This window comes from Numenius arquata, chromosome 3, assembly GCF_964106895.1.
Source record: "Numenius arquata chromosome 3, bNumArq3.hap1.1, whole genome shotgun sequence".
NCBI lineage: Eukaryota > Metazoa > Chordata > Aves > Charadriiformes > Scolopacidae > Numenius > Numenius arquata.
In genome coordinates this window covers 29,184,588-29,211,663 of record NC_133578.1, presented here as the reverse complement: position 1 = coordinate 29,211,663, position 27,076 = coordinate 29,184,588, and the positions used below count along the sequence as shown (strand labels likewise).

The 27,076-nt window shown below is 40.0% G+C and overlaps 1 protein-coding gene across 4 annotated transcripts in view; it reads right to left on the bottom strand.

The window, feature by feature from the left end:
• The window catches only part of PARD3B (par-3 family cell polarity regulator beta), a 423,552-nt gene that overhangs the window by 18,993 nt on the left and 377,483 nt on the right, over positions 1-27,076 (bottom strand). For all 4 annotated transcript variants that reach the window (XM_074145663.1, XM_074145666.1, XM_074145665.1 and 1 more), the window contains one exon: positions 7,495-7,574. In XM_074145663.1, the coding sequence (XP_074001764.1) occupies positions 7,495-7,574 (80 nt within the window). The remainder of the gene's footprint in view (positions 1-7,494; positions 7,575-27,076) is intronic.

The window sequence follows — 27,076 nt, the reverse complement described above, 5'->3', positions numbered from 1 at the left end:
TACCTGCTGTTTTTAATGCCCAAGACTCTCCCCGTAGAAGCTATACGCAGGTTATTTATGAACTCTGCATGTTTTTGGACAAATGTGTTTTGACACCATGCACAAAAAAAAGCCTTCAGACTTCACAGATGACACTGAGGTGATATTAGCACCATGGCACACTGCAGCAGAGTAACTGAAACTGAGATAAACCAGAACAAGCTGCAACAGAGCACTTCCAGCTTTCTCCTGCACGTACGTATCACAAATCTGGTGTCCCGCTGTGGATTTGGACTCTGTCCTTCCTGAAAAACAGTGACTTTTCTGACATCTCGGAGACACTGGGCAGCTTCCACAGCAATGAGTTTTATTACCTTGCAGAGTTAAGTAAAGTTAGCTAAGCAAATCTTAAACTGTTTGGTATTGGATTTAAGCTAATCTTTCAATGAGCACATCAGTTTGGTTCCCAAGCTTGTGCTCTAGCATGTGAGAATGGTGTTTTTTCTTTGCCTGTATTTCATCTTGGCTGGTTTATTGCAATGTATCTTAGAGGTCCTTGAGTAGAACCAGTATTTCCATTAAAACTGATTCTAAATTCATCTGCCAGGACTTAAAACCCAACTAAAACCATACACATATATCATTTATAATGAGATCACCACATTGGAAGATACAGACAGATAAGATTTTGCTGCATTTTCAATGAAAGTACAGCTGTCAAGATAAAAATCCTATTTAAAAAATATCCCTGAGTTACTGATATTACTTTAGATGATTAAAACAGAAGAGGAAGTTAATAATCAAGTATACCACAGAATATACTGTTTGAATAATATTTATATTTCACATGACTAGGATGATGAAATTAGGTGGACCATTCATTTTTGTGCCCTACTTAGTTCTAATCCTATTTAAGACTCCAAATTATCAAGTTTTCTTAGTTTTGCAGTTATGTCAAGGGAATATTAAAATAAAAAGATTTACACTGAAAATGACTACTCGCAATTGGTTCTCTTGAGCCTCCTCTCTTAATTTTAATCAATAGGAGAAATGGGGGAGATACAGACTTTTTTCAGGTACCTAAAACTACAAAATACTTTCCCATCACTGTGCCATTCTCTGGTTTGCACCACTTTGGAGGGAAAATCTGGGCCTTACTAAAAATATTGTGTATTATATTATGCAGCAAAAGTTAATAGGTTTCCTTTGTAACTGTAAAATTCATGTCCAGCAGTGTCATGGTTTCACTGACAGACTATGACTTTGCTGACTCTGGACTGGGTTGATAAGTTATTTCACTGCCATTAAAGTTTTGGCACACACACACCAGTTTATGAAAATACATCTGCAGATGCTCTTTTTTAACCAGGTGAACAATGCTCCAATTTAAACAATGCTACAAGACAGCAATGGTATTCCCTGTGATACCTGCAGCATTGCCAGCCTCTGCCTGCCATAAAGCATGATTTTGGGCTTTAAAAAAAATAAATAAATTCAGTAGAGTCATGTGATGAAGTCAACTGAAGAGAGGAACAGCGGAAAATTGAGAGGCAGACTGTTACTAAGAAGTGGCTGAGCACCAAGAAGGTCCCTGGAAGATAACTTGGCAGAAGAGCGGCAGTATTGCGGGACAGAGCAACGCTGTCACCATTACTGAGAACCGCTGTGCCACCACATGGCACTTGTCAGTGCAGACAGGTCAACACCAAAAACCAACCAGAACATCACATCCCTCAGCTGATGGCTATAACCACAACTGCACTGCTGGGTCAATGCTGTGTAACGTACTGTCAGATGTCAAGGAGGAATGTAAGTGAAGTACACAAAATGAGAAGAGGGACAGATTTTTTGCAGTGTGGGATGGAATAAGTTAAATCAAAGTGGTCTAAAGCAAAAAAAAAATAATTGTGATTTAAACCAACAAGCAGGGAATTTTGATTTAAATAACTGATTTTAAACCTTGCTTTTTCATCTGCGCTCCTTGGTTAGTAAATTCCCATAGGTTGGGAATGCTCTGACAAGTTGATTTGCAGCTAATTATAGTCTGCACTAAAATTGCGATATTTTTTTTTTTTTGGCTAACCACGAGAATACACTATATACATATTTAAGCAAAGTCAGTATATTAATTTCAGATTCTCCTAGACAATGGTGAATGATGACTCTTATTTAATAGACAATTAACTTTTCCTTGTGATTTCTGTCAAGTCACTTTCTGATGGCATTTTTGAGAATCGATTATATTGCAGAAATCCTGCATTTTCAAATAAACTTGGTTAGTAAAATAAAGGTAAGAACACTTAAGTGCAAGAAAAAGCTAATGAAGCTTGCTAAGTAATCTATTCCTTCTGTTTGAGGAACCTTATTTATTCAAAACTTTGCTTTTGATCCAAAGAGTTGGAAATGTTTTTGACTCAGCTCTAGAGGCAACCTCACAAATTGACTGCATGGGGACTCGGTCCCCTTGAGTCAATGCTGTTTTCATGCTCTGTAGTGTAAGACCTAAGTGCTTAATCCATTTAATTTATTGAAAGGGAGGTTAAAAGATAACATAAATGATCGCTACATAGAAAAACTGAAGGAGAGTTAGTTCACAGGCTTGCCTCTTAAAATCTAGTGGGAGAAATATTTACCATGGTATCCAGGAACTGAAATTGGCTAATTTCAGACTTAAGAAAAAAAAAAAGGCATAATCTTTTTAAACAGTAAAATAATTAACCTCTAAAGAATGTAATGAATTCTCCACGTGACATTTTAATTATAGGTTAGATACTTTTGTAAATATATTTATAAAAGTAATGCAATATATTAAAATTGAGATTTAGTTTGATGTAGAAATGTATGAGGTCTTTGAGGGCTCATGCAAGGTGATCAAAATTGTCCTTTCTGTCTTCATACTTAAAAATAGAGGGTGTGCTGCTTTTAGCTACTGCTTTAAGAAGTGCAAGTTGCATTGTTAATCTGAAGAGAAACTTCCAGCATGGTTAAGACTATGTGCTGCCACTGTACTGCAAGGCTAGTTCCTTAATATATTTGCAAGTTTCCCAGTTTTAAGATGCATGTTACATTTAAGACAGATATTCCTGTGAGCCAATTACCAGTTTGCTCAGTGGTCTCCTCCCAGCCACAGCAACACAGCTGAACTCATCTACACAGCCTGAACTCATTTTTCCATGCTAGCAGTTATTTTCTAATGCTCTTACTGCCTTTTCAGCCCCACCCCTTTCCTCATAAAAAAATGTCTGGTTTTCAATAATATAAGGATACTAGAGAAAGTCTGGAGTACTAGCTTTCCTTTGGAATCAGCTTTTTCCCAGGAAAAATGGCTGAGCTTTCTGATCTACACTCATGTCACCAGTGTCCCATCTCAGTGTCTGACAGTCTTCTTTTGGTCACAGCCAGCTTTTCCACAAGCACAGAAAAGAACGTGTCCTTGAACACGAGATTTCTCCAAACAAGGCTGCCATTGGCAAGACTGTGATTTACATTAAGACAGATTTCCATAAAAGCAAGCTCAAAAATAAAACTATGAACAAACAGAGCAGCTTCTGCTTCATATCTGTTCCATAGCTCCATCCGGAAAATATTCTGGATTGCATGAATGAAAAACAGGCATTAAAAATAGTTTAAAAAATACAAATGTTTTTCTTGCTCCCACACCCTTGCCATGCGCCTCTTCCCAAAAGATGAGCCTAAAAGGTAGAAGAATAAAGCCATTCTCCTCCTAAGCAGGAGGATTTAACATTGCTTAATACTACTACTCAGCACTACTTAGCTGTAGCCCCAGGGCAACATGTAAGTACTGAGTGCAAAGAACTGTATCGCTCTTGCAAAGCCTTCCATTCTGTCTTTCCCACTTTGCAGCTTTTCTGCAGACAGAGCAGCACAATGCAGTGTGAGATGAAGACCTGCCACTCTCCTGCCACAGCCACTTATCATCTAATTCAGACGTTTGCCTCTGTAGACATTTCCAAACTGGGTCTACAGGCTGGCATTATTTTACCTAGAAACTTAACTACATAACTCAGCTGGCCACTCATTAAGCCAGTCACATACAAAGCCTTCCTCCAAAGGCTGCTGCCTCCTGTTTTCAGCTTTTAATTAAAATTGTAACCTTAACACAGGAACAGATCCTCTACTCAAAGGCAAAAAGGGCATCACTGAGCTAAGTGAGAGCGGGACACTGGATTTGCTGCTTCATCTACTGAAAAGGCAAGCACACTTGACAGCTGAATTCCTCAAATACAATTAATACAGACTTATATCACCTGAATTTGGCCCATAATATCTAGGCTTAAATTAGCAGTTTCAGAGAAAGGCAGAAAAATACAAAACAAAAGGGCAAAGCAGCAACAATGTTTCAAAGCTTAGATTTTTTACAACCCAGCAGCCATGTTCCGATGCTCCTGGCAATCTGACTCCCTCTTCATGCAGGATGTGTGCCTTTGCATGGGAATGGGCAGCGTCTCAGGGACACCAGACATTCATAAAGCTATTTGGCAGGTGATCATCCCTCCTTCTTGCCCAGTGGGGAGGAAAATCAAAGCTCTGTTACTGAATTTGTCCGTGCCCACACACACTGGAATGACTCCTGCTGGCTTCCAGGTAAGCAGAACAGTTTCTCTGTGTAAGTCCCAGCTACTCTTGACATGGCACAGATCCCCTGCTCCCCCCTCATCCAGTGAAACTGGCTGCAGTCCAAGCGCTCTCCTCTCTTTCCTTGTGTTGTGCCACACCGGAGTGGCAGGTAAAAGTCATGTCCTCCTGGACTCAACACAATATTGCGATAAGAGTCTGTTTCCCAGCATCTACAACTCTCATCTGAATCCTCTTTAAGCATCTCTTACTAAACTGCTTAAACTTAGACTTAAATGGCTAAGTAATCCAGACAATTATACCTCATGGCCATACAAGTGCAGCTCAGTAGTTTGACCAAGGTAAGGACAGGGACAAGACAAGGGCAGGAAACCATGGACTAATACTAGAATGCTGGGGAGAAGAAAGCTGCTCTTTGAGGAAATACTATTTCTTCCCTGTATTTCTTTCTACCTGCCTATTTATTTCTCTCTTTTTTTTTTTTTTTAATAATGCTGCCCATTACAGTAGTATTCATGGATCCTCCACTGAGATGAGGTTGGCAAATGGGTTGTTTTTACCTGGATTCCTCTATACTCCCAGGCAGTCAGCCATGAGAACAAAAGAAATCGCTCATTTCCATTAGCGGCTGGCAATGAGACCGCATCCCCTTCTTCTGGATTTAGATTTCACTGTAGCAATCTAGTCATTTGTGACTGCCAGGGCTTAATTACTGCAGTAACATGAAACTGCAAAACTTACAAAACCTAAGTATGTAGGGCAGGAGCCGATTGCTGGACTGCAGGCAGGGCCAAGGCTGCGCTGTCCCAAAGCTCTGCTCCTGTCAGCATGGAAACCCTCCGGAGACGTGGCAATGGCATGGCCTGTGTGCACGAGTGTTCGGGTCCAGAAGCACACGACCCTTCTGAGGTGCAGGCCCTCTCACTCTCCAGCATGATCTTCTTAGGCACTGAGAGAAATTACATTCTTCACACCGATCTCCAAAAGCTTATTGAATGTTTGGATGATTTCCTAAATGGTGAGTTCCAGCCAGCTAAATACTCAAACCTGTCAGAAGAGCTACAGAGTCATGATTCCGGCAAGTTAAATGGCAGTTTGGGGAAGAAAACTGTGAGATTCATGATCTGATTCAGATGGACCTACTTTTTTTAAAAAAACCCAAAACCCCACAAAAATGCAGGATGCAGAGGCGAGCAGAACACACACCTCTGGGACATGCCGAGGATGCAGCGGGCTTGAGAAGGAAGGGGATAGAAGGAATACACAGGACACTGCTGCATGAAGCAAGGGCACGTCTGCATCTGCAGTGTTGTGCTCAGTTCTGGTCATCCTTCCTCGAAAGGCATACCAGTGAAATAAAAAGAATTCAGAGTGATGGAAGTTACTTCACTGGGAAATTTCCATTTTATAAAGACTGAAAAAATAAGGTTGATTAGCTTGAAGGGAAAATGAATAAAAGGAGATACGATACGGGCTTGTGAAAATTGCTGTAGAGAGTTACACTGGGCACCAATTGCTAATTCACAAGGAAGTACTCAATAAAATTGAAGTTTAAAATAGATAAAAGAGATTGTGCATAATTAAACTACACCTAACTAACCTGCAAAAACCACTGCTAAAATCACAACAGGAGACGTGAGTGTTGGAGGACTATGAAAAAAGATGGCTATTTACCCAGGAGAGTAAGAATATCCACACTCAGTCAGAAAATACATACAGGACACACTGCTGGAAAGCAGGATTCTGTTGGAAAACCCAGTTACTGCACAGGATGAATTTCCAAAACGAGGGCTGACAAAAATATCATTTGAAGGCAGTAACTAAACTACAGACATATCCTTTAGTTTATAAACCATGTACGTTAAAAATGCCTACAAGCATTCAACAATATCTTGTGAGACAGCCTTTATATATTGGTTTCCAAAAGTAAGATATACTTTGTATTTTCATCTGGAATTGGACACAGCATTACATATTTATCAATCAATCTCTCCAGTAACACTTTTGAATTTAAATAGCTCAGTGGAAAAAGAAAGAGAATGAAAAAGAAACTATTCACTGATTTCCTAAATGCCAGCTCTACTTCACAACAAGGATCTCTTCTTGTTTGTAAATAGCTATTTTTGCTTTGCTTTTACAAATTATCTTGCTTGTAGGCCCAAGAAGTGGATTGGGCAACCCCTTTAAGGTCTTTCCCAGGCCTCTAATTCTAAAGAGGAAATATTTTCTAGTTTTGTCTTCCTCGCACTGCTTCCCACTATCTCTTATAGCACCCTCTCGCTTGCCTTTCTTGCTTGCTAAGTCTTACACTCTGCTATTAGAACTCCCATAGAAACGGGACTGAAATCTCTGAAACACTTCCTTTTTGTTATGCCCCACTGGTTTCAGACTAGAATTACTCTTCATTGAGTTGATAAGGATTAAAAATTAAAAAAAGCCCCCAGAGAATTCACTTCTCATTTCCACGGTGTTTGGTTAAAGCACAGGGATGCTCTAGTGGAATAGGACTGCTAGTCAGGTGGTCTTTGCAGCAACAGTGGGACTTCAGTAGCTGTAGCTGCTGTAGTTGAGGCTTTCCACAGCAGCACTCTGTCAATGCCAGCTAGGATCATATCACTATAAACTCGGTCATTTATGCCCTGCTACGACCTGTTATAACTCTTGCAGAGCCAGCTTCCTCAATGTCATGTTCTGTCCCTGTAGATCATGACTCTTGCAATGAGAGAGCTTTTCTTTAAAATTCAAAATTCCAAATTAATAGTACGGTTATAAAGATGGCACTAAATCAGCAGCTAAAGGTGACAAGACAAAATTGCAAAATAATCTCTCATGTTGGAGCCTGGCATCAGCTGTGGGCTGATTTCCCTACCCATTGGAAGGAGGGTGAATCAGTGTGTGCATATGAGGCTCGTGCCGTACCTGGGTAAGGATGCATATTGCCTTTCCATCCCCTCGAAGTGAAGATTGTATGAGCTCCCATCTGGACCTTTTCCAGGCACCTGTGGAGAGGAGAGTAATTAGAGATGAAGATCAATTATGCAGCCCAGCTACTAACAATGCGTCTCAAAACGATAAGCAGAGAGCACATGATGCTGCAACATGCCAAAATCAACAAAAGAAAGGCAGGGGCTCAAAGAAGCTCCAAATCCCATACATAATCTTATCACTGCTGACAAGAAAGGCTTCTGTATCAAAGAACTGTTTAGAATGGGTACAATCTTCAGAGGCTTTTCCTCATCTGTGCGCTAGCCGGAATACTCTCCTCTTCCCTGGCTGGCCTTCCTCCTAGAATTCAGTAACATGAGGATGTAATCTAATTAAGTAAGCACACCCCTTCTGATTCCAGTGGCATAACTACTTGAATCAAAGCTAGCATCTTAGTAGCAAGTTTGTTGTTTTTTCTCCACTTGTGTGTTTTGCTCCAGTATAAAACGTGATATAAACAGGCTTTGCTTTCATTCTTAACACAAACCCAGAAACTTTCCCTAACGCCACTGCAAAGCTAAGTATCCAGCTGGGAGTTAAGTGCATTTATCATGCTCTGGTGCCATTTCAGAAGTGAAGCATTAGTGCACTCAGTCAAAATGCCAGCTCGCTACTTGGTTTGTTTTCAAGATGGCAACTGGTGTTGGCTGGAGAGCACAATTCTATCAGGAAGGCTCCAACTGGGGTATGAAACAGTGAACTTCAATGCTTTTAGCACACAGGAGCTCTCCCAATTTCACTCACTCAATGCCTGCTGATGGCCCAAAGTGTTAAGAGCCTTGTTAAAATGGAGCTATTAGTCTTTTCCTCCATAAATGCAGGAGGCTCTGACTGCCTTCAGTGTTTCCTGTATTAGTATGTATTCCTATTCCAGTGCTGCTAGAATCAGCAGTTTTATAAAGCAATATACTAAGAGGCCATTTAAAATCCCCTTCCCCTTTCACAGATTAATAGCATAAAGGAAGATTTAATGCCTTTTCAAACATTTTTAACAATTCATTAAAAAGAAAAGAATAAATCACATCAAGCTTTCGGCAAATGCCCGATTATAAAAAGAGAAAACAAACAAAAATTAACATGTTTTTCACATTCTACAGGTTATAGTACATTTTTGTCAGTCCTTCAATTTATGCACAATACGTCATTTTCACTGGAGAGATGTAAAAGCTTCTACATTGGGAAAGGTTATGCACTCAGGTTTAGTAGGTCTAATCTAGCTTTACATAGCATTTCTGCGTACAATTTCTTGTGGAGCCATTACATAAGCCAAGTCCAATGCAAAGAGAGGCACTATCCTACGGAGCTACTAGGCAAGCTTAGGAATTACTCTAGACAAATACCGTTATGCACCTTGCCACTCATTGAACATCCAAGATACTCGTAAGTGAAAAAAAATATTTAGCACAAGCCTCTTGCTAACTCCCCTTTATCTGACTCAAAACTGAACGGAGTCCTCATGGAACTGACGGACGCAAAAAATAACCGCCTCTGATTTGAAATGACCCATGCTTCAGCAGTGCCTGACTTTGGATGAGCGAAAAATAACAGTAATTGCCCTACATTTCAAAAAGAGGGCAGTAGGCTAAATAGATCATTCATTCATTTTTTTTTCCACCAGAAAAAATGACATGTAGAGAGAATTTATAAAGTTAGAGTCACTTAGGCTGAGAGTCACAGCCACTTTGGCTGTTCTTACACTGCTAATTTGATCAGGTTGATGATTTCCCTTAATTCACCAGGTACGCCGGTGAGAAAAGAGCCTCCAGATTTCTGCTGTTTTACAAAGAAGAATGAGGGGAAAAGAAATGAATGTATAATTTGGTTCACTCAGCACAAAAGCCACATAGTATACGGTCTACCTTCATGGCTGTAGGTAGGCTACTAATCATGTGCAGCGGCAAGATGTTTATGAGCTAAAGGATGTGTCTGGTAACTCAGTGCATTTGCAACCCTGTGCAAGTTTCCTGGTGACCACTCTCACACCTAGCAGGAGCGACAGCAGCCAGTCAACGTGCAAAAAAATGTGCAACATGCAGATTCAGAATTGTGCCAGCATCGAGCAGTGATCCCAAAACTCATACCAGTCACCAGAAAGTAAAAAGTATTTACATTGCAAGGGCTTTTTGCAGCCTGAAGCCACCCTTTTTCTGATGGTTTCCTACAGACCAAATAGAAGGCGATACCCCCCACCAGGTCTGTTTGTATATATGATTTGAGAGACAGTTGCCATAGAAACACCCTGGCAGTGGATACACAATTTTGTTAATTTGGATCCATCGAGCGGCTGAGTCTCCACACCCTATATAAAACCCCCGACGCACTGGAAAAGCATGCTCTGGCTCTGCACGGCTAATTAAAGACTCAGCCATTTCTTCTCCTTTCCCTTCTCCATCTGTCTATGCGACAGTAAAAACGTATCAGCACTCAGCCACCAGCAAAATGGTGCCCGGAATAAAATACTATCCTGATGAAGAGAGAAACTGCAAAAATGGAAACACCTCCCTCGTAAAAGTTATTTATGTTTCAGAGAGAGTCAAAGCAGAGGGTTCCTTGATGCCTTTTACAACAAACTAAGCTAAAAATCAGCGTGAAAGGTACTAATTAACAAGATCAAAATATTCTGGCTTCTCTTCCTTCCCCAAAACAGGACGTACGCAGCTGGCCCTCAGTACAGGTGCAGAGGCTTTAACCGCATAGTTAATAATCACAAAATATTTAGGTGAGCAAACAACAGTCTTAATAAAAAGGATTAAAACATCGAAGTACTGTCAAAGCTAAATGGATGCTGACCATGAGGTGACCAGCAAGGCGCGGGAGCTGATGGAAGGTGCATTAATTAGCTGAGTCTGTATCAGAGGCAGCTTCTGGAGACCAACGCCCCAATCAGTAAAGAGAGAACACGACAGAGGATGAAATACACATTTCACAAATGTATGGTAATGAATAACAGAAAGAATGATCCAAAACACACTCCTGTATTTTTAGGGTTTAAATTAACGACATCAACTTAAATAAGAGCCATCATTATCAAGAGATCATCTCTTAGTCTAGAGCAGCCTAAACTAACAAGCAAAACATGAATATGCAAAAATAACGGGGTAGAGATAAACACAGAAACAGCCATCATCCCATCAGTGCAATTAAAAGAGCAGTATGCTTAAACTGAGGAAAGGAAATGCTATCTCTATCAAAAAACAACAACAAACAACTCATGAAACTCAACTGTTCCAAAGCATCGGTATGGCCAAGCCCTTTGTAGAACGGAAAATTAATAAACTGGATAAGCATATGAATCAAAACAACTAGCATCAGGTTAGCAGAGACAGTAAGCCTTTGACAGGTTAAACAGAGGTAAAGCCTCAAAGAGTCAGACATTCCCTGAAAGGGAGAGCAGGCAGAAACCTCTGCACCAGCAGGTTATCCTCCTAATCGCCCCTTTGGGAATCCCAACGAATTCTCTGAAGCACTTAGCAGTGGCCACACTTGGGGAGACAAATGGGCAAGACATCACATCCATATAACTCAATGCCTTCACGGTCAGGATTTTCTGTGTGCTGGAAAGGCATTTTTTCTACATAGCTAGTAACATTTTTGTTGTTCACGTCTCTCTTTTCTTTTTTTTTTTTTTTTTTTAAACCAGTCATTTCCATCAGCAAACAAGATTTCTGCAATAGAAATACGTCACTTCAGAAAAAACCCTGTGACACCTCTACATCTTTAATTAAATCCCTACCAGTCCCCAGAGGCAGAGCCAAGCTGGGGGATGCGCAGGCTGGTGACTGGTATGGGCATTGCACACTGCATTCCGCTCTCCAAGTCCACAGCCCTCAGCAGGGGACCAACTTGAAGGGCCAAAAGGCAAAGAAGCACAAGTGCAGGCTGGGACCCCCTTTACTTCCCTGGACAAATGGAATAGACATTTATTGGACAGAAAACTGTAGAAAGATTCACAGCTTCACATTTCACCTGCAGATCCAAAACAGACAGAAAGGGAAAGCAACTGTACAGAAAAAGAGAAAACAAAAGCTGTGCAGGTGTCACTGCAAGCTATATCCCTGGCAAATATGGTAAATGCAGGGCACTTCAAGGTGTTTTCTAATACACAAAGTTTGTTAGAAAAGTGTATTATTACCATACAAAGTGGTAAGCTAGCAGCAAATATCTCTAACCTGCCAATTCTCCCTAAGAAAATTTCCCAAGAAAAAAAAAAAAAAAGGAAAAAAAAAATGTGAACATGCACATGTAAATCAAGCCAGAAACAAATATCTTAGAGCATTCAAATATTTGCAAATAAATTATAAGGCATAAGCAGAGCACACCTGCAGGAAAGTATCTTGAAATAAGTCTAGAATATGCCTACAGGAAAATTCTGGGTGTGCAGAAGAACAATTCTTTAAGAGCAGAAAAAGGATTTACTTGATCCTGAAGCTTGAGACTACCTTGAAAACTGCAGAAAAGTGCAAGAGGCCATGTTTTTTCCCAGGAGACACTGCATTTCATTCCTCCTCACCTCTCTTACACTGCCTGCCTTCTGGAGCATTTGTTAAAGGCTAAAAGACCAGCTGCCAGCAGCAAAGCCTCCCTTGCCCCTTTCAATGGATCAAGGTGTTTGGGGTTGGACACCCGTTGTGGTATGAACAATAACAACTATAGTGATCTTTTTTAAAGTTTAAGCTTCGTGAAGCCAGAATCAACTTTTTCTTGTGCATGTGCACACAGCTGAAGGTGAGAGCTACCACACTGCAAATGGAAGCCAGCAGCAATTCCTTGCACCCAAGACAGTGTGTTTTTGCCTGGGGCTCTACCTCCTCTCACAAATTCCCACCTGAGCTCCCTGCTCCAGGTCCTTCCCAAGTGAAGTCAGCAGGCTGAAGACTCAAGACCTTGGGTACTGCTCATAAAGAAAAGAACGATGTAGGGCCATTTTCAGGGTGGCTGTCTCAGAAAGCCGCAGTCACCATTCCCTCTCCTGAAGGTATTTTATTTAGAGCTGAATAGAGAAAACTTTGATCATCTTTGCAGAGATGAGTTTGTTAAAAACTTTGTTTAAAGCTTTTTAACTAGCTTTAGAAAAATCACAGCTCAGAGTCATAAGTTTCACACTCTTCAAAAGGAATAATACACAGTGGGTGTTGCATTCAGGCTTATTCATTTTTCACTTATACACTAAACATCTCATTGCACTTTTAACTTTTTCTTTTTAACTCTTTGTTTTCCCCACTTCTGAACAATAAGCCTCCTCTAAACATTTCAATTATCATTAAGATCAAAAAGAAAATGAGGAGTGTGTGCTGCCCACTAGATAAGTAGCAATAGCATAACTTCATCAAGGCTGATGTGATTTTAGCCACACATTTGTGAACCCAGTGCAAAACACTGCTACTCCACACTTGAGTCATGCCTGACTTCAGTTAAATTTATGGGAGATCAGGAAGAGCTTATAAAGATAGGAGTCCTGGGACTCCTAACTTTTTCACTTATTCACTGTGCATGCTCAGGAAGTCACTTGAGCTTGTGCATTGTGGTTTTCTCCCCATAAAAAGTAGCAAGATACTACCTCTGTATTTTATATGACTAACATGTACTAAAAGACAGGAGCCATCCCAGAAAGGCTGCAGAGTGAGGCATCTGCTCTGCCATTACCCAAGTGCTTTGAAAATGCCACCCAGTTCTGCTTTTTACAGTCTGTGTATAAACATGGCACACAATACTGCTGCATTGCTAGTACATTTTTCAATAGTCTTGTGATCATCTGTTAAAGGACTTGATTCAGATGCTGGTTTGACCTCTGTTCTCAAAGCTCTTCTTTTGTCTGTGAGCGTTTCTAATCACATGGGTTGAGATCCAGCATGCCGAAAAAGAGCTGTGGTATAACGGAATTTGCCCTTTAACCTTCAGGTCTCCCCTCTGCTGAGACACAGTTGGTTTTTGTTTTCAATTAAGTGAAAACTGAAGAAAAACTGAGAGGTAAAAGTGGATTTGTTCCCCACCCCTCTCTCAATGTTTCAAACACAGGTGAAGCACCAAAATTCACCCATTTTATTTTTTGCATTTCCACACTCTGCCTGGTTTGAGGGACTGCAAGTGAAATTTAAGAGCGCTATTGAGTCACTAACACTTTCTTTAGCTGATAAAACAGAGGTGGGTTATGTAAGGCACTGAACTGGATGTTGCATGCGAAATGGAGGAAGTTAAGCGAAGGGGTCTTCTTAATTCCTTACCGCTGTGATATCCTAATTATCCCACTCTCCAAGACCTCCAGCATTTCCACAGAAAACATGTTTTCCTCCATCCAGCTTTTTTATGTTTTCCATCAAAAGGTAAAAATTAAAAATTCTACCAGTGTCCATGATTCAAAAGAATTTTCCTGATGTTTTCCTTACGTACACAAAGAAGGATGTATTTTGCTTTCCTGGTTTTGCAATGAAAGTTGAAACAGTGATTTTGCGTTATTATAACACTCATCATTTCTCCCTCTAATTTGGATGGTTTTTAATAAAGCTCCATTGATTCCACTGAAAGAAATCCCTCCTGGCAAAAGCAGAACACACACGCTGATTGCTAAATATGCAGCAATTATCATATTCAGCAGCGCACTTTAATATCTTATTTATAGATGTATCTATCTATAATTTGCTTTAATTAAGTTGCATTGATTTTAATGACAGAAGCAGTCCTCAAAGAAGAGTCTAATGTTATATGAGCCCATCAGTACTGCTTTACCATTGTTTGGATATAAGACAGCACCTTTAGTACTTCTTTTTGATATTCTTCGTGGTGCTTTTCTTTGCTAAGTGGCTGCAACGGCAAACCAAGATGATGTTCCACCGAACTCTCAAAACCACCTCCACCACTGGAGAGAAAGCACTTTTAACTTCCCTGTTACAAACTCACTCACAGGACAGTTTTCAAGAATAAGGAAGGAAGCAGTATCTTCCCAGCAGGTCCTGAGAAATCTTGTGATTCCGTTCCCACTCCATTTTACAGACATCTAGGAAGTGTACTTGTTAGAGGTTCTCAAATCACAGTTTGATGCCTTCAAAGTTTTTGGGTAGTCTGGCAACTAATGTAAACTTTTTTATTTTCTTGTCAACAGAAAATACAGGGTAAATAATTTGTGAAAGTGAATCAACAGATGGCTATAGGTGCCTGTTCACAGCTCAGTCACCAAGTCATGATCTCGTAGATTACTAAAGTTCTGTCTTCTGGGCTCAGTAACAGGGAACGTTGAGCCTTCTTTCTCTTAAGCACATGCTCACTTTAAGCACTTTGTACTACAGCCTGGTCTTGAGATTATTCTAAAAAACACTTGATGCTATTAGAACTGTGACTAAGTTTGTCAAAAAACATCTTGAACGGCTAAAGGAAGGTATTGCTGCGCTCCTAGTAGAGTCTCACAGCCTTGGTTTCTGCTGGGTGCTACCACATACCTTGGCCCTGATTCAGGAAAACATGCTAAACACTGATGAGGGTGGTTTGTTTTAATTTCAATAGCATTTGATTCCTCTTGGAGGCATTCCCAAAGCTGACATACACCTGCATCTCTCAGTGGCTGTATCTGCTTTTTGGGTGAAAATACACAGGAAAAACATCTATATCTCTGTATCCAGAACACGTCTTCACACACTTGAACGCAGAATTCTAGTGATGATGATCTTGGCACTTCCATCTCTGAAGTAACCCCATAAGATATTACTGGTTCACATCAATTGAGGATCTATCTCAGAGACTATTGAGGTAGCTTTATAACATTACTTATGCAGATCTTAATGTATCATTCACTACTAGTATTTTTTTTAAGTGAAAAATAAATGCTGTTTTTTTAAATCACCGTCTTTTGGAATAGATCAGCACTAATTTTATAAGAATTGTTCATGTTAAAATGCAAGGGCATGATCTCAAAGGAAAAGCACCAAAGTAGCTTTGCAAGTACATTTTCAGTTTCTGGTCATCATTTCTCATTCACTGATTATTGCTTAAGTGTTGATTAATAGTTATGTTCATACTGCTAGAATGCATTTCCCTTGGGTGAGAAAAACATCCTTGTCTAAAGGAAAAAAGAGATAGTAATCAAACCACCCTTCCTCTTCTCCGTAAGAAACACAGACGCACACTCCAGAGTCACTGATGATCTTGGTTTTGCTGGTGAGTAGTTTTGACAATTTTCACTTAGAAAATCAGCTGTATGCAATCAGAACACTACTTGGTCAGTCAGATTGCTAGGCAATTAAATGCTCCCCTTCTGTCTCTCTCTCTATACATGTATATACACATATGTACATGTATATACATGCATATACACAAATGTACGTACTTAGAGTCATTGTCCCTTCTCCCTATGCAGCGAACACCAGCAACACTGACGACAGCAGTGCTCCATGCTGGAATTAAGCAGGGCTGATTATCTCAGGATTTACTTTTCCTCCTCAGTAATGCCCTACCTCTTGTTCAAGGAGGTGAAACTAATGGTTTAGATTTAGAGAGAGCGGAAAATTCTCTATAAAGGCAATAGACTGAGGGAAATACAAACACAGATGGGAACTTTAAAAGGGAAACAGGCTGTTCCCATAACAGTTTAAAAACATGGCAATTGCCTTAGCTTAGTAGAAAACAAGCTCTCAGCATTTGCTGTATCTTGCAACGCTAAGTAGAGAGAAAATAGCAAAAAAGGAGATGAAGCCAAAACTGTGTTTTCAAAAGTGTTTTTGCACAGCTCCACAAAGATAATATTCTGCTTTCTGAACCCTAGCTCCGCGATCCCCCGATCCCTGGTGCTGGAGGACCATGGTTTCCTGTGACCATGCAAAATGAAATCATTTCCTGGCCTGTGTCTGTCTCTGTGGGTGGCTTCTTTTTCCATTAGTCGTATAATATGTTTTGGTTAATTCTACCTCTTAATTGTCTTTAATGAGCACCAGATTTGCAACACCCTCACTTGCAAACCTATTTTCAGAGTAGAGGCAAACAGAGGCCCTTGAGCTAAGAGAAAAACTTAAAAGCAGTAAAACAAAAAAACCTCAGCACCCAACAGCATTGATTCTTTCCAACTACCAGGGGGCATTTCAATTGCTCTTCCACTGAACCGGGCCAGTGTAATTAATCTCTTCCCAGCCACTAGAGAGAATAACATAACTTGTCACCGAGATACACTTGTGATGCAATATACAGCACACACATATATGTGAATACATTTCTTAAGCAGATCTCCTGTAGCTGTTCTACAATACTGTGCACAATTCCTTCCCCCTCCATGGAACCAGTCCTCTGCCTTAGCCTGTTTGAAACTAAGCTGCTTCTTGTTCCTCCCAGTCTTGCATTCTTTGCTTCTCTTCTCACTGTAATTAGTTTACAAGACTACTTATCCAGATGATTACTGCTTTTAAATGACAGTCATCTTTTCTTTTACTCCAGTTCATTGTTGTGTATCATTTTGTCTTGCTATCTGAATACCCAGTTCTCTAAAGCACTTTCTCATTATGTTATCTCCTGATATAAGGCATTTTGAAATACTTCGTGAGAGACACTGTATGAAGTAAATTGAATTGAATTTTCTCTCAAAGTCAGGGGCTTTCAGCATCTTTCTCTAGCTAAGTCAGCAGAGTTCTTGGCACCAATGCCAGGTGTAATGGCCATGCTTTGCAGCCCAGCTATGAGCTTGTGTTCTTTTTAGGGAAAACGAAATGACAGTGTCAGTACCTGGAAAGCAAACAGAGGAGAGATCAATATTTCCATTTACGATGAGGATGGCAAAATGAAAATGTTTGGGGTATTTTTGAGGTTTTTAACGCATACATTGAGATAATGCTATTTTGCTGTATCTACCTACATCTGGTGTTGGTGCTGAATGTGTATGTGGGGGGTATATGCATGTGTATGTCAGGGAAGGAAAGAGGGAGGGAAGAGGGAAATAGCAGGGCATGGAACTAAATTGCAGAGCAAGTAGTGGAAATAGACAGTGAAAAGCTTCCTGCAGGCAGGCGGCTTCACAGGGGAGAGCGAGCCTTTCATTGTCTATAAAATCATGCCTTGCTGGAGGTCCTCAAGAGTAGAAGGGGTAGCGCCTCGAGGCAGTAAATCTCTCACTGTTGTATTATTACATTCTAAACACTTAGCTACTGTACAAACCAGCACACTGGTTCAAAAGAATAGAAGGAGGAAGAAGGGGGGAAATGAACAAAGGGAAGAAAAGGAAGATGGCAATAAAATTGGGAAACAACCCCCTGCCACAGCTCTCTCCAAGAATAGTTCACATCAAAGAAAAACAGCGAAGAGTAAATCGTCACGGAGTTAAAAGTTAACCTCAACTCCTTCCATTGTGATTTGACACCACTCTGGAACAGTATTCCTAGAATTTGAATGGTTAGTCTGTAGCACAGGGTATTAAATCCACCTTAATCCTGTTAAACATATATGCCACTAAAGAGAGGCGCTTTCTCAATGGCATCATGACAAAAGCTCTCCACGCTGCAAATTCAATATGGTTAACAAAATAAAAAAAAAATAAAAAAAATAATCCTAAACCTAGGTTAATACTGAGCAAACAACATCAGCATAAGCAGGCTTAGAGAGAGGAATTGCTTTCCATATGCTATGGCATCAGGTTCCTCCGGATCTTCAGATACCAGTCTGTAAATGTTACAGACATTGTTTCTCCTGCTTGTAACTGCTGTTGGGTGGCGACCTTCTTTGCTTGCTGATACCAATTTAGCAGTTGGTACAGTTTCTCTGTGATTTGGTACTGTCTGTTGTTTGCTGGTACCAGATGGATACCAGATGGGTAACTATGGGCAATGGTTCCTCTGTGTTCCAGTCCCAAAAAACACTGCCTATAGGGTCAGTCTTGTCAGTTGACTCCTAAATGGCACTTCAAAGCAGCATTCTGAAAAACCTCAACATCTGTTCCTTACTCCTAATGACCTTAAAAAAATGTTTCAGACATACTTTCCTTTGGCCAGGAGTTACCGTGCATCTGCAGGAAAAATACAACCTTGCAGATGCTTGCAGCCATCAAACTCACTCCTCACTAATGGCAGCTTCAGAAGCCACCACCTCAACTCTGAAAGTCAGCACTGAATGTGAAGTATAATCAATATATCCTTTTCTGTGGTAGCTCCACAATGTAGGAGTTTGGAGATATTTCAAGGCATTTTTCAAACAGTACTTTCAGCAGTGAAGTGGAAGAACAAGAAAACAAAAAACTTAAAGTGCCTTTGAAAGGCAGCGGGGATACCTAAGGGCCAAACATAAAGCATGGAGGGAAAGCAAGGAGAAAGAAAGTGATGGAAGAGATCTATTTTAAGTATTAATTTGTGAGTGGTCTTTCAAAATGTTGACCTAGTTGTCAAACTATAGACAGGAGCTGAAAGGTCAGTTAATGGTTTTGAATACTGCCTACTGCAGTTCCCTCCTATGTTATTCCATATGACTGCTTCTGTTTCTAAGCAAGGGAAAAAAGTTTAGGACAGTACAGGAGCATTTTGGTAAATTCTCTATACGTGCTACAGCAGAATGCTGTCTACAAAAAAATATAACTGACATCAAAGCATGTTCCCCACCCCCTGTCTTGCTTCATGGAGAAGTTATGATAAACAGGTTGTGTGTTCCCTAAGGTTACCATGGAAACCCATTCTTTTCAGGCCATCATTTGCAAAGGTAAAATTTGCATTAAAATGTGATGGAATTTGATTTTGTGCATGTGTATGTGAAACTCAAGTGGGGTCATGCTACCGCGCAGTATAGCTATTATTTCAAACACAGGAGCACAAGCTTAAGAGGGAGATCTATTAATCCATGTAAACACCTCAGTGACCAAATTACAGTTTAATTGCTAACTTGACAGGTATCTTCCTAGCAAATTAAGAGAAATACTTTGAAAATTAGCTTCAAATGCAAATGCAAGTGTTAATACTGATCCATTGGTGGGTACCACTAGGTACTATTTTGCTAAATTCCCCTATAATCATTCCACAGGGAATACTGAATTTAGACTGTCAGAATGACTTTGTTTTGATGACTGCAGACCAGGGATGGAAGGCACAGGCATGTATTTCAAATTATACATTTTTATCTTATCTTGAAGGAGGTATCAAATTATGAAGTAAAGAATATAATTTGATGTAACCATGCTTACTGCAATACAAGAAACTTTTGGAACTTTTCAGAATCCTAATTTGCTCACTTTGTTTTGAGTCCTATCATAACTTTAAAGTCATAATTTCACTCTAGGTATCTGCTACTCTGACTTTTCTTGGAATATGTGATGGTGTAAAGCCTACACCCAGTCCAGGTCTCCCCTGGGTACATGTTCCTTGAGAGCCACTGCCATTAATTGTTGCCACATGCAGCACTGGTCTTCCTAACATAGGAATGCATTACTTGCAATAGTAATTCTGACAGTCATTAATTCCAGCATATCAAGAAAACAGATGAATGGACTAAACTCAGAAAAATCTTAAAATCGGCGACCAGGCTGCATTTTAGAAGAGATACCAGTTTTTGTCCACTTGCTCAGTCGTATGCATTCACAACATACATGCTAAATTCTATATACTACTTTATGAAATCTATGCTACTCTGGGACACTGCATTATTAACATATCATCTGCCTTGAATAGCAAGACCCCCTTGCAGGCAGCAGGGCCAGAACTCATATTTCTGCTCGGAGGCAGACATCCCAATATCACCTGGATTACAGAAGACTCAATATTTCCTATCATACAGGACTTATGACATACAGTTCAGCTGGAATGGCTCTACCTAATATTGGGCAAGATGACACTTAACACAGCAGCCAAGCCATTTGATGAGGAAAAAACAGCAAAACCACAGACAGCAGAATTTGTCGCTCTTGCTTTCTTATTGTTGATAAATACAGTTGTACAGCAAATGTCTCAAAAACACTAAAAAAAAAAATCAACTCAAAATCAACCCTTCAGATTAGGTTGCACAGTGCCAGTATTTTATCAGATTCCTGTCTGCATTGGGAAGTTCCCGCTTACAAATTCAATTTACTAAATGAAGAAAGAACATCAGAGAAGGTTTAAAAAAACCAAATGCAAACAAAAATGAAATTGATTACTAACTTTTGTGGAAATTCTCAAAGCTCAGCACTTTCAATAGAAGGAATGTGTTCCGGTCGGACCCCATATTGAGCACGAAAGAGGGTGCTAGCACTCCTTTTCCCAAGTGTTCTTTAACAGCTAGAGTTGAAGTTGAAAGTTGAAAAGAGCTGTCCTTGAGCAGAAGAGCCAAACTCATGTACAGCATCAGCCTTACAGGGTAAATGGAGTTCTCTTTTCCCATATTTTGTACTTTATTTTAATGCAGTCTTGATAGTAGATTAGCATCTGCACTACAGACCTTAGACTGGGAACTAATAAAGTTATCCGCCCAATCTCTCCATGTCTGAGTCAGTGACTTTCTTTTTCATTTTAAATAATTATAAGAATGTCGCCTGTTTGTTGAGAAAAATCTAGCCTTTATATATTCACAGATAATTGCTTATACACAGCACCCAGTGATACATTCTAATTACTTTTCACACCTTGGCTGTGAACTTTTTAGTGTTTTTAACTGCAAGACAACAATGTAGCCAGAGTACTGACACCCTGACTGCTGAAACTGTGCCTAGGATGAGATGAAATTTAACAAGCAGTTCTGCTAATGCATTTTGCAGCGAGGAACTTCAGCAAAACTCAGGAAGACCCAAGGCCTCCACCTCAGATCTTGTACTGCAATAATGAGAAGTGCTGCATAGATATACAACAGAAGAACTCAATCCAGAAATCAAAAGTAATCAAAAGTCCATTATTTCAGTTGGCTTCTGTCACATACTTAACTATAACAAATAAAAGATCTGTACTCTGTAGCAGCCTCAATGACATAGTTGTATTACTTGACCCAGCTTCTTTCAAGCTCGACCCTGTTCTGCACACACTGGGCAACTGTTGCTGTTTGCCTGACTGAGGTCATTCTGCTTTCCATTATGTTAAATGGACAAATTTTGCAGTCCTTTGTCAAAACGGCTATCTGTTTCAGTGGGATGTTATCCCTAGCAGGCAGAGTTGGACAGTGACCAGCATCTTTTGGAAACAGGGTGCTGTCTAGGACAACAGTAGCTAAGCAACTCTTTGGATCATCAGTATTTTTTAGGGAAGAGATTTCTTTTTAATCAGCAACACACTGAACAAGAACATATCCCAGGGAGATTAAGCTGTGAGATTTCAAAAAGAAGTCAACCGTGTCAGCGTCTATTTGATAAATGCACCAGATACCTGGTAGTAAAGGCAAAAGCTTGTGCCTAAGAAGGGGTCAAGTTTGAGGGCTGATTTCAGGCCTGATCTAATAAATACCCAAGCACATGCTTAGCTTCAGACATGAATTTCAATGGCATTATAGGCTTGTCTCGTGATTAAAAAATGAGCATTGTTGTAACTGGGGCCCCTTACCAGAAGTTGAAGCAGGCGTCTTACTAATGGCCTAAGGAAGAGGAGGTCAATTTTAAAAGGAAACTTACTTTTTTTGTCCCCCTTGTAGTCAGACCCATGAGCAGCTGTATTTGATTCTATGGTATGTGGGGCACTGACTTGCTAGGGGTCGGGACCAAGCTGTCACAGAGAAGTACGTATCACTGAGGGTAAGGGAAAGTTCAAAGCGCAAAGTGTTAGGCTTTAGCAACCCTACATGTGAAGGCTCAGTCTTAAAATCTCAATCCTCTTCCACCTTGCCCATGTGATGTGACAGAGTGTGCACACACGCCCAGGAAAAGTGGCCACACAGTCACCTATCTACAGAGTGATCAACAAGCAGACTGAAAACTGGTAAAGCCTATACTGGCAGAAGCTTGCCAAAACCAAAGTGAATCGCAAAGACCCAGCTACTGTGCTTCTCGGAACTGCAGTGAAGCCGGATTACAGCCTAGCTCTGAAAAGGCTATTTCTGTGCCCATTTAACTGTGCCCCAAAGGATAAAAGCTGCAGAGCTGTGGCCTGCCTATGTGCACAACTGCAGTAACTGTTCAGCGTACTATATAGCATGGATTACTGTTCACAAGCTCCCCTCATCAACATAATTATTACCAGTTAAAGGTTTGTTTCTTGCCTCCCTAAATATATTGGCAAATTAGGAAAAATATATTCATCAGAAAAGCTCTAGGGCCCTTCATATCATATCAACATGATCTGTGGCAGCTGTCGTGATCTCGGTGATGCCCCAGTCAAGCTCTCCGTTTGGGCAACATCAGAAGAACCTCTCCTAACTGCAAGGGACACGACCGCTGGCATGTGCTAATGTGGAACCTCTCAGTGCTGTGAGCCTGCAAGGCTGGCCACAGCCTGGCAGCACCACGTGTTTTTGTCTGATTTCCTTCAACTACTTGTATGAAGTAAGAGAAATGCGTAGTGCTTGTCCTCCTCAGAATCACCCCCCTGCACTGAAATACAACAAAAAGCAGCTGTGTGACCAGGTACCTTCTGGAATAGATGGCATAATCTATTTTTGGAATTCATATAATATTGTAGGGTATAAGCAGCACTAGTGGATTTTGATAAGATGACATATGGCACCAGAACTGTTTCCCTTGGTAAATGAGAGTGTGTACATAGTGTTAGCACAAAGACATGAGCATTTCAGGCTCCCCTCTGGTTCAGATAATCTATGCCAAATTCAACCTTTGTGTAAGTAGGAATGACTCCAAACAAGTTATAAGAGTCACTCTTTATTACTAGTATTAATGGAATTGAATTTGGCTCTCCTTGCACGTGCCATTTGGAATAGTTTATTTCTCACATGAGGTTTGGCAAGGATTTCTCAAAAATAATTTCCCCCCCAAACCTACCCCCAAAAAGTCAGCCTGTAAATTTCAGAATCTCTCTGCTTAGTTTGAACAGCTCTTTAGAATACATCCTACTCTGAAACCTTCATTATACAGAGATAACTAGTGACCATAAAAAGTTCTTGATTGGTAAGTTAATCATGCATCCTAATAAAATGTTTTACATACTCTCTTAATTAATATTTTAATAACATATACAGAAATACTTCTGATCCATGGTTTTCAAAGCAGCTATACTTTAAGTAAGTTACTGTCTTTTTTTTGTCTTTTTTTTTTTTTTTAAATTCAATGTTTGCTACTAATAGTCTGTAGGATCAGAAAGTGAGCAGTTTCTGCTATATGGTTTCACATAGTACATAAAATTGTCAGCTTCTCCCATTGCGCTAGAAGACTGGAATGTTATTATTCTAGAGGCTGGAATTTTGGTTTCTAACCATGGTCCAACACAAACGTCTGTGCGTTTTGGGAACCTAACCTATTTGAAATGCAACATCCCAAACCTGGAATTAATTGATCATGGGAAGTACAAACAGCTCCTTATTCATCCTGAAGTACGTGTAGAACCCTTTGACACATTATGGAAAAATAATGCAGTTCTTAACGCTCCTTTTTTTGTTCTGGTTGATTTTTAGGCTTGGATCCCCGCCAGGCACACAATAAAGTACTTGGCCTTTAACACAGACAGGCATGATTCTTCTTTCATACTCTCAACCGGGAACTGACAAAACTCAGTACATTAGAGCTTTCTTTCAATCAAAATGTTCACAGGTAATACCCAGAGACAGGTTTTCTTACATCTTTACATTATTTATCAGCTTGCAAATCTGATCTACAAACAAGAAAATGGCTTTTAGAACAACTTAACATAAGGTTCGGTACAGTAAAGCTGATGTGGTCACTAACAGGTGAAGAACTATTTTCAATGTGGCCAGTGTTACACACACTCCTTGAATGTACATTAAAAAAAGATAAAGTTTCAAGGATTTACTGCCACCCTGAAGGAAAGAATTGATGTTTTAAGTAACTGGATTTGTACAAAGTCTGTAAGAAAATCCAAGTAAATCCTCAAATAGATGATTAATTCCTCATTATTTAAATGCCCCTAAATACAAGTGCAGATGCTAACTTCACAGCTCTGTCTTGACAGCTCCTTCTCTACTTCTGATGATCTGCTATTAGCCTGTGACTCTAAAGCCCTGAAAAAGAGAGCCCCATGAAGAAGCCCTCCAGCTCCTAGGGGGACTTGTTCTTGCAGCTTATTGCTTACATAGTTCTCTCAGGTTCTGACTGACACTGCAGTATATGATAATTCTACATAAACATATTATGCTTCTTTCTGTCTACTAGTATTAGGTTTGTATAAGATATATTCATGAGTGCTTTTACTATCTGATGTCCCACTAAGACATGAGTGGGACAGGCACATGCCTAAACTCTGTCTTGCACTGATACTTCTCAATACACCTTTGCTGTCAGAAAATTTTAGGGTAATCTCACGTTACACTGACAACAACAGACATTCGTTTTCCTTGACAATATTTATTCTTATCACCAGTCTGTCTTTTGGTTAACTAGCTGAGATTTACTTTAAGCTTTGTGATCCACCCTATAGAATTTGGCTTATCATTTATCCTAGTTCTAAACTTGAAGCCGGGGGAGGAGTCCAAAGGATGCAAAACTCAACAACAAGCCAAAGCACAAAGGAACTGGAAAAGAATTTCAAAGGATCTGGCTCTATAGCACAGACAGTGCTATGTACATGTGTCTGTTTATGGAGACACACTAAACTGAATTATTCAGTCAGTTACAGAAAGAAAAAGAACAGACTGTGGGGAAAGGAGAGCAGAATGAAGGCACAAGAGAGCAAAAAATTCATCCAGCAACAGATGAGAAGAACAGAGGAGAACTGGAAAATGGACACGGGGGGAGGAATGGATGATGAAAGAATAGCAGGCCTATTTCAAATGAATTTTTGACCTTATTTTAAAAACATTTATGGATCCCAATTGCCTGTCATGAGATCATTTTCCCTTACAATGCTAGCTTTTCAGCCGGCTCCGCACTTTAACTTGATTTACCCCACTTTAAAAAAAGTAGATTGTTAGAAATACCCCTCCTATTAGAAATTGTCCCATTACAGTGTCAGCTAAAGGCCAGTTGTCAATGTCAGCTTTATCAGATAGAAATTTGCCTCATGAGTTCTCAGATACTTTTTTGGAGGACAAGAACCAGGGTCCATTTCTGAGGCTGTTTATTTGAGACGGGATAGTGTCTTCTCAAATTATCCTCTGTTATTTCCCAACTTATCTGCATGTTTCATGAGATGGTGGGAAGTGATTACAGCAGCTGCTGTACATTAGAAAGACATCTTATAGGAAAGCTGGCTTAGGTAAAACAGCTGACTGACAAAAGCATAGGAAGAACTAATCGAGTATTAAAAATACATAGGGAGACCCAGCATCTCCTTTCCAGCTGCAGCTTCCCTGGTGCCATAACCTTGTGTGGGAAGGAAGAAAACTTATACCAGAAGGTTTTCCTCCTCCTCAGCTGTCTGTCGACTCTTTAAAAAAAGATCTGACATCCTGAAGATTAGAGTAAGTTTTTATTTATTTACAATTATGCAATTAGTCATCAGCATGTTTCTTCACTGATGAGTAAAGGTGGAAAAAATCAGCTGTTGTTCAATCTGTGTTACCACAGTACCGCTGAGGGTCAGCAGACTGAGGTGGGAAAGACTACATTGCTTAGAAAATATCTTGAGGATTCTCCTGGCAAGATGCTTTGAGACATTTGTTTTCCTTTTAATATTTGATTCTATTTTTGTTTCTTTTTTTTCTGTCTGAATGGATTGATCTAACGTGTATTTTAAGGGAAAAACTACATGTCAGCGTAGAAATTTCAGCCAGGAGTCAAAGAGAGCAAGCTGGGGCCACAGTACTTTCCATACTGAAAGACAGTGCCTATGAAAGCAAGGCCGGATGGATCAATGGATGATATTGTTGCAGTGAAGAGACCAGAAGCCTTTGAAATTTGTAAACCATTTTAACAAGAGGAACTGTTGCAGCAACAAACTTCAGAGTATAAAGCCCTCAAGGTAAACTCTGATTTTTGAGCAAACTGCTATTCCTCACAACAAAAACATCTAAAAATGTTCTGCATTGGAAGGACAAAAGGAAACAATCCTGGTGCCACTATCATTAATCAGTTCAAGATTGAGATACTTAAAGCTCTGTTCAGGTACTCTGATTAAGGACAACTTGCCTCACAGGAAAAGCAAAGCCTTGGAAATCAGTAATCTCTGGGCATTATACCTAATAGGAAAGGCTTAAAAAGGATTACCTAGAGAAACCTTTGTGAATCTTAGGAAACTACACTGGACCAGAAATCTCAACCTCCTCTGAGGATTAATAAAGCTTTATCAGTTTCAGATAAGAAGTAGAAATTCTCAGGCTGCTGAAGAGGTACCACTGGCCCAGTCTGGGGGCCTCTGTCAGGACACTTAACACGCCATACAATTTCAACAGAAAGACACGTTTGATGCATATTCTCATTTTAGTTTAAAAAAGCTATTCAGAAGAAGAATGGCAGCTACATAGATTCCCAAATTTGGCTCACAAAATTTAAGGCAGTAGATTAAAGTTGACTGCTCTAAGGAAAAAATTATTTCTGATGCAGTTGACCAGT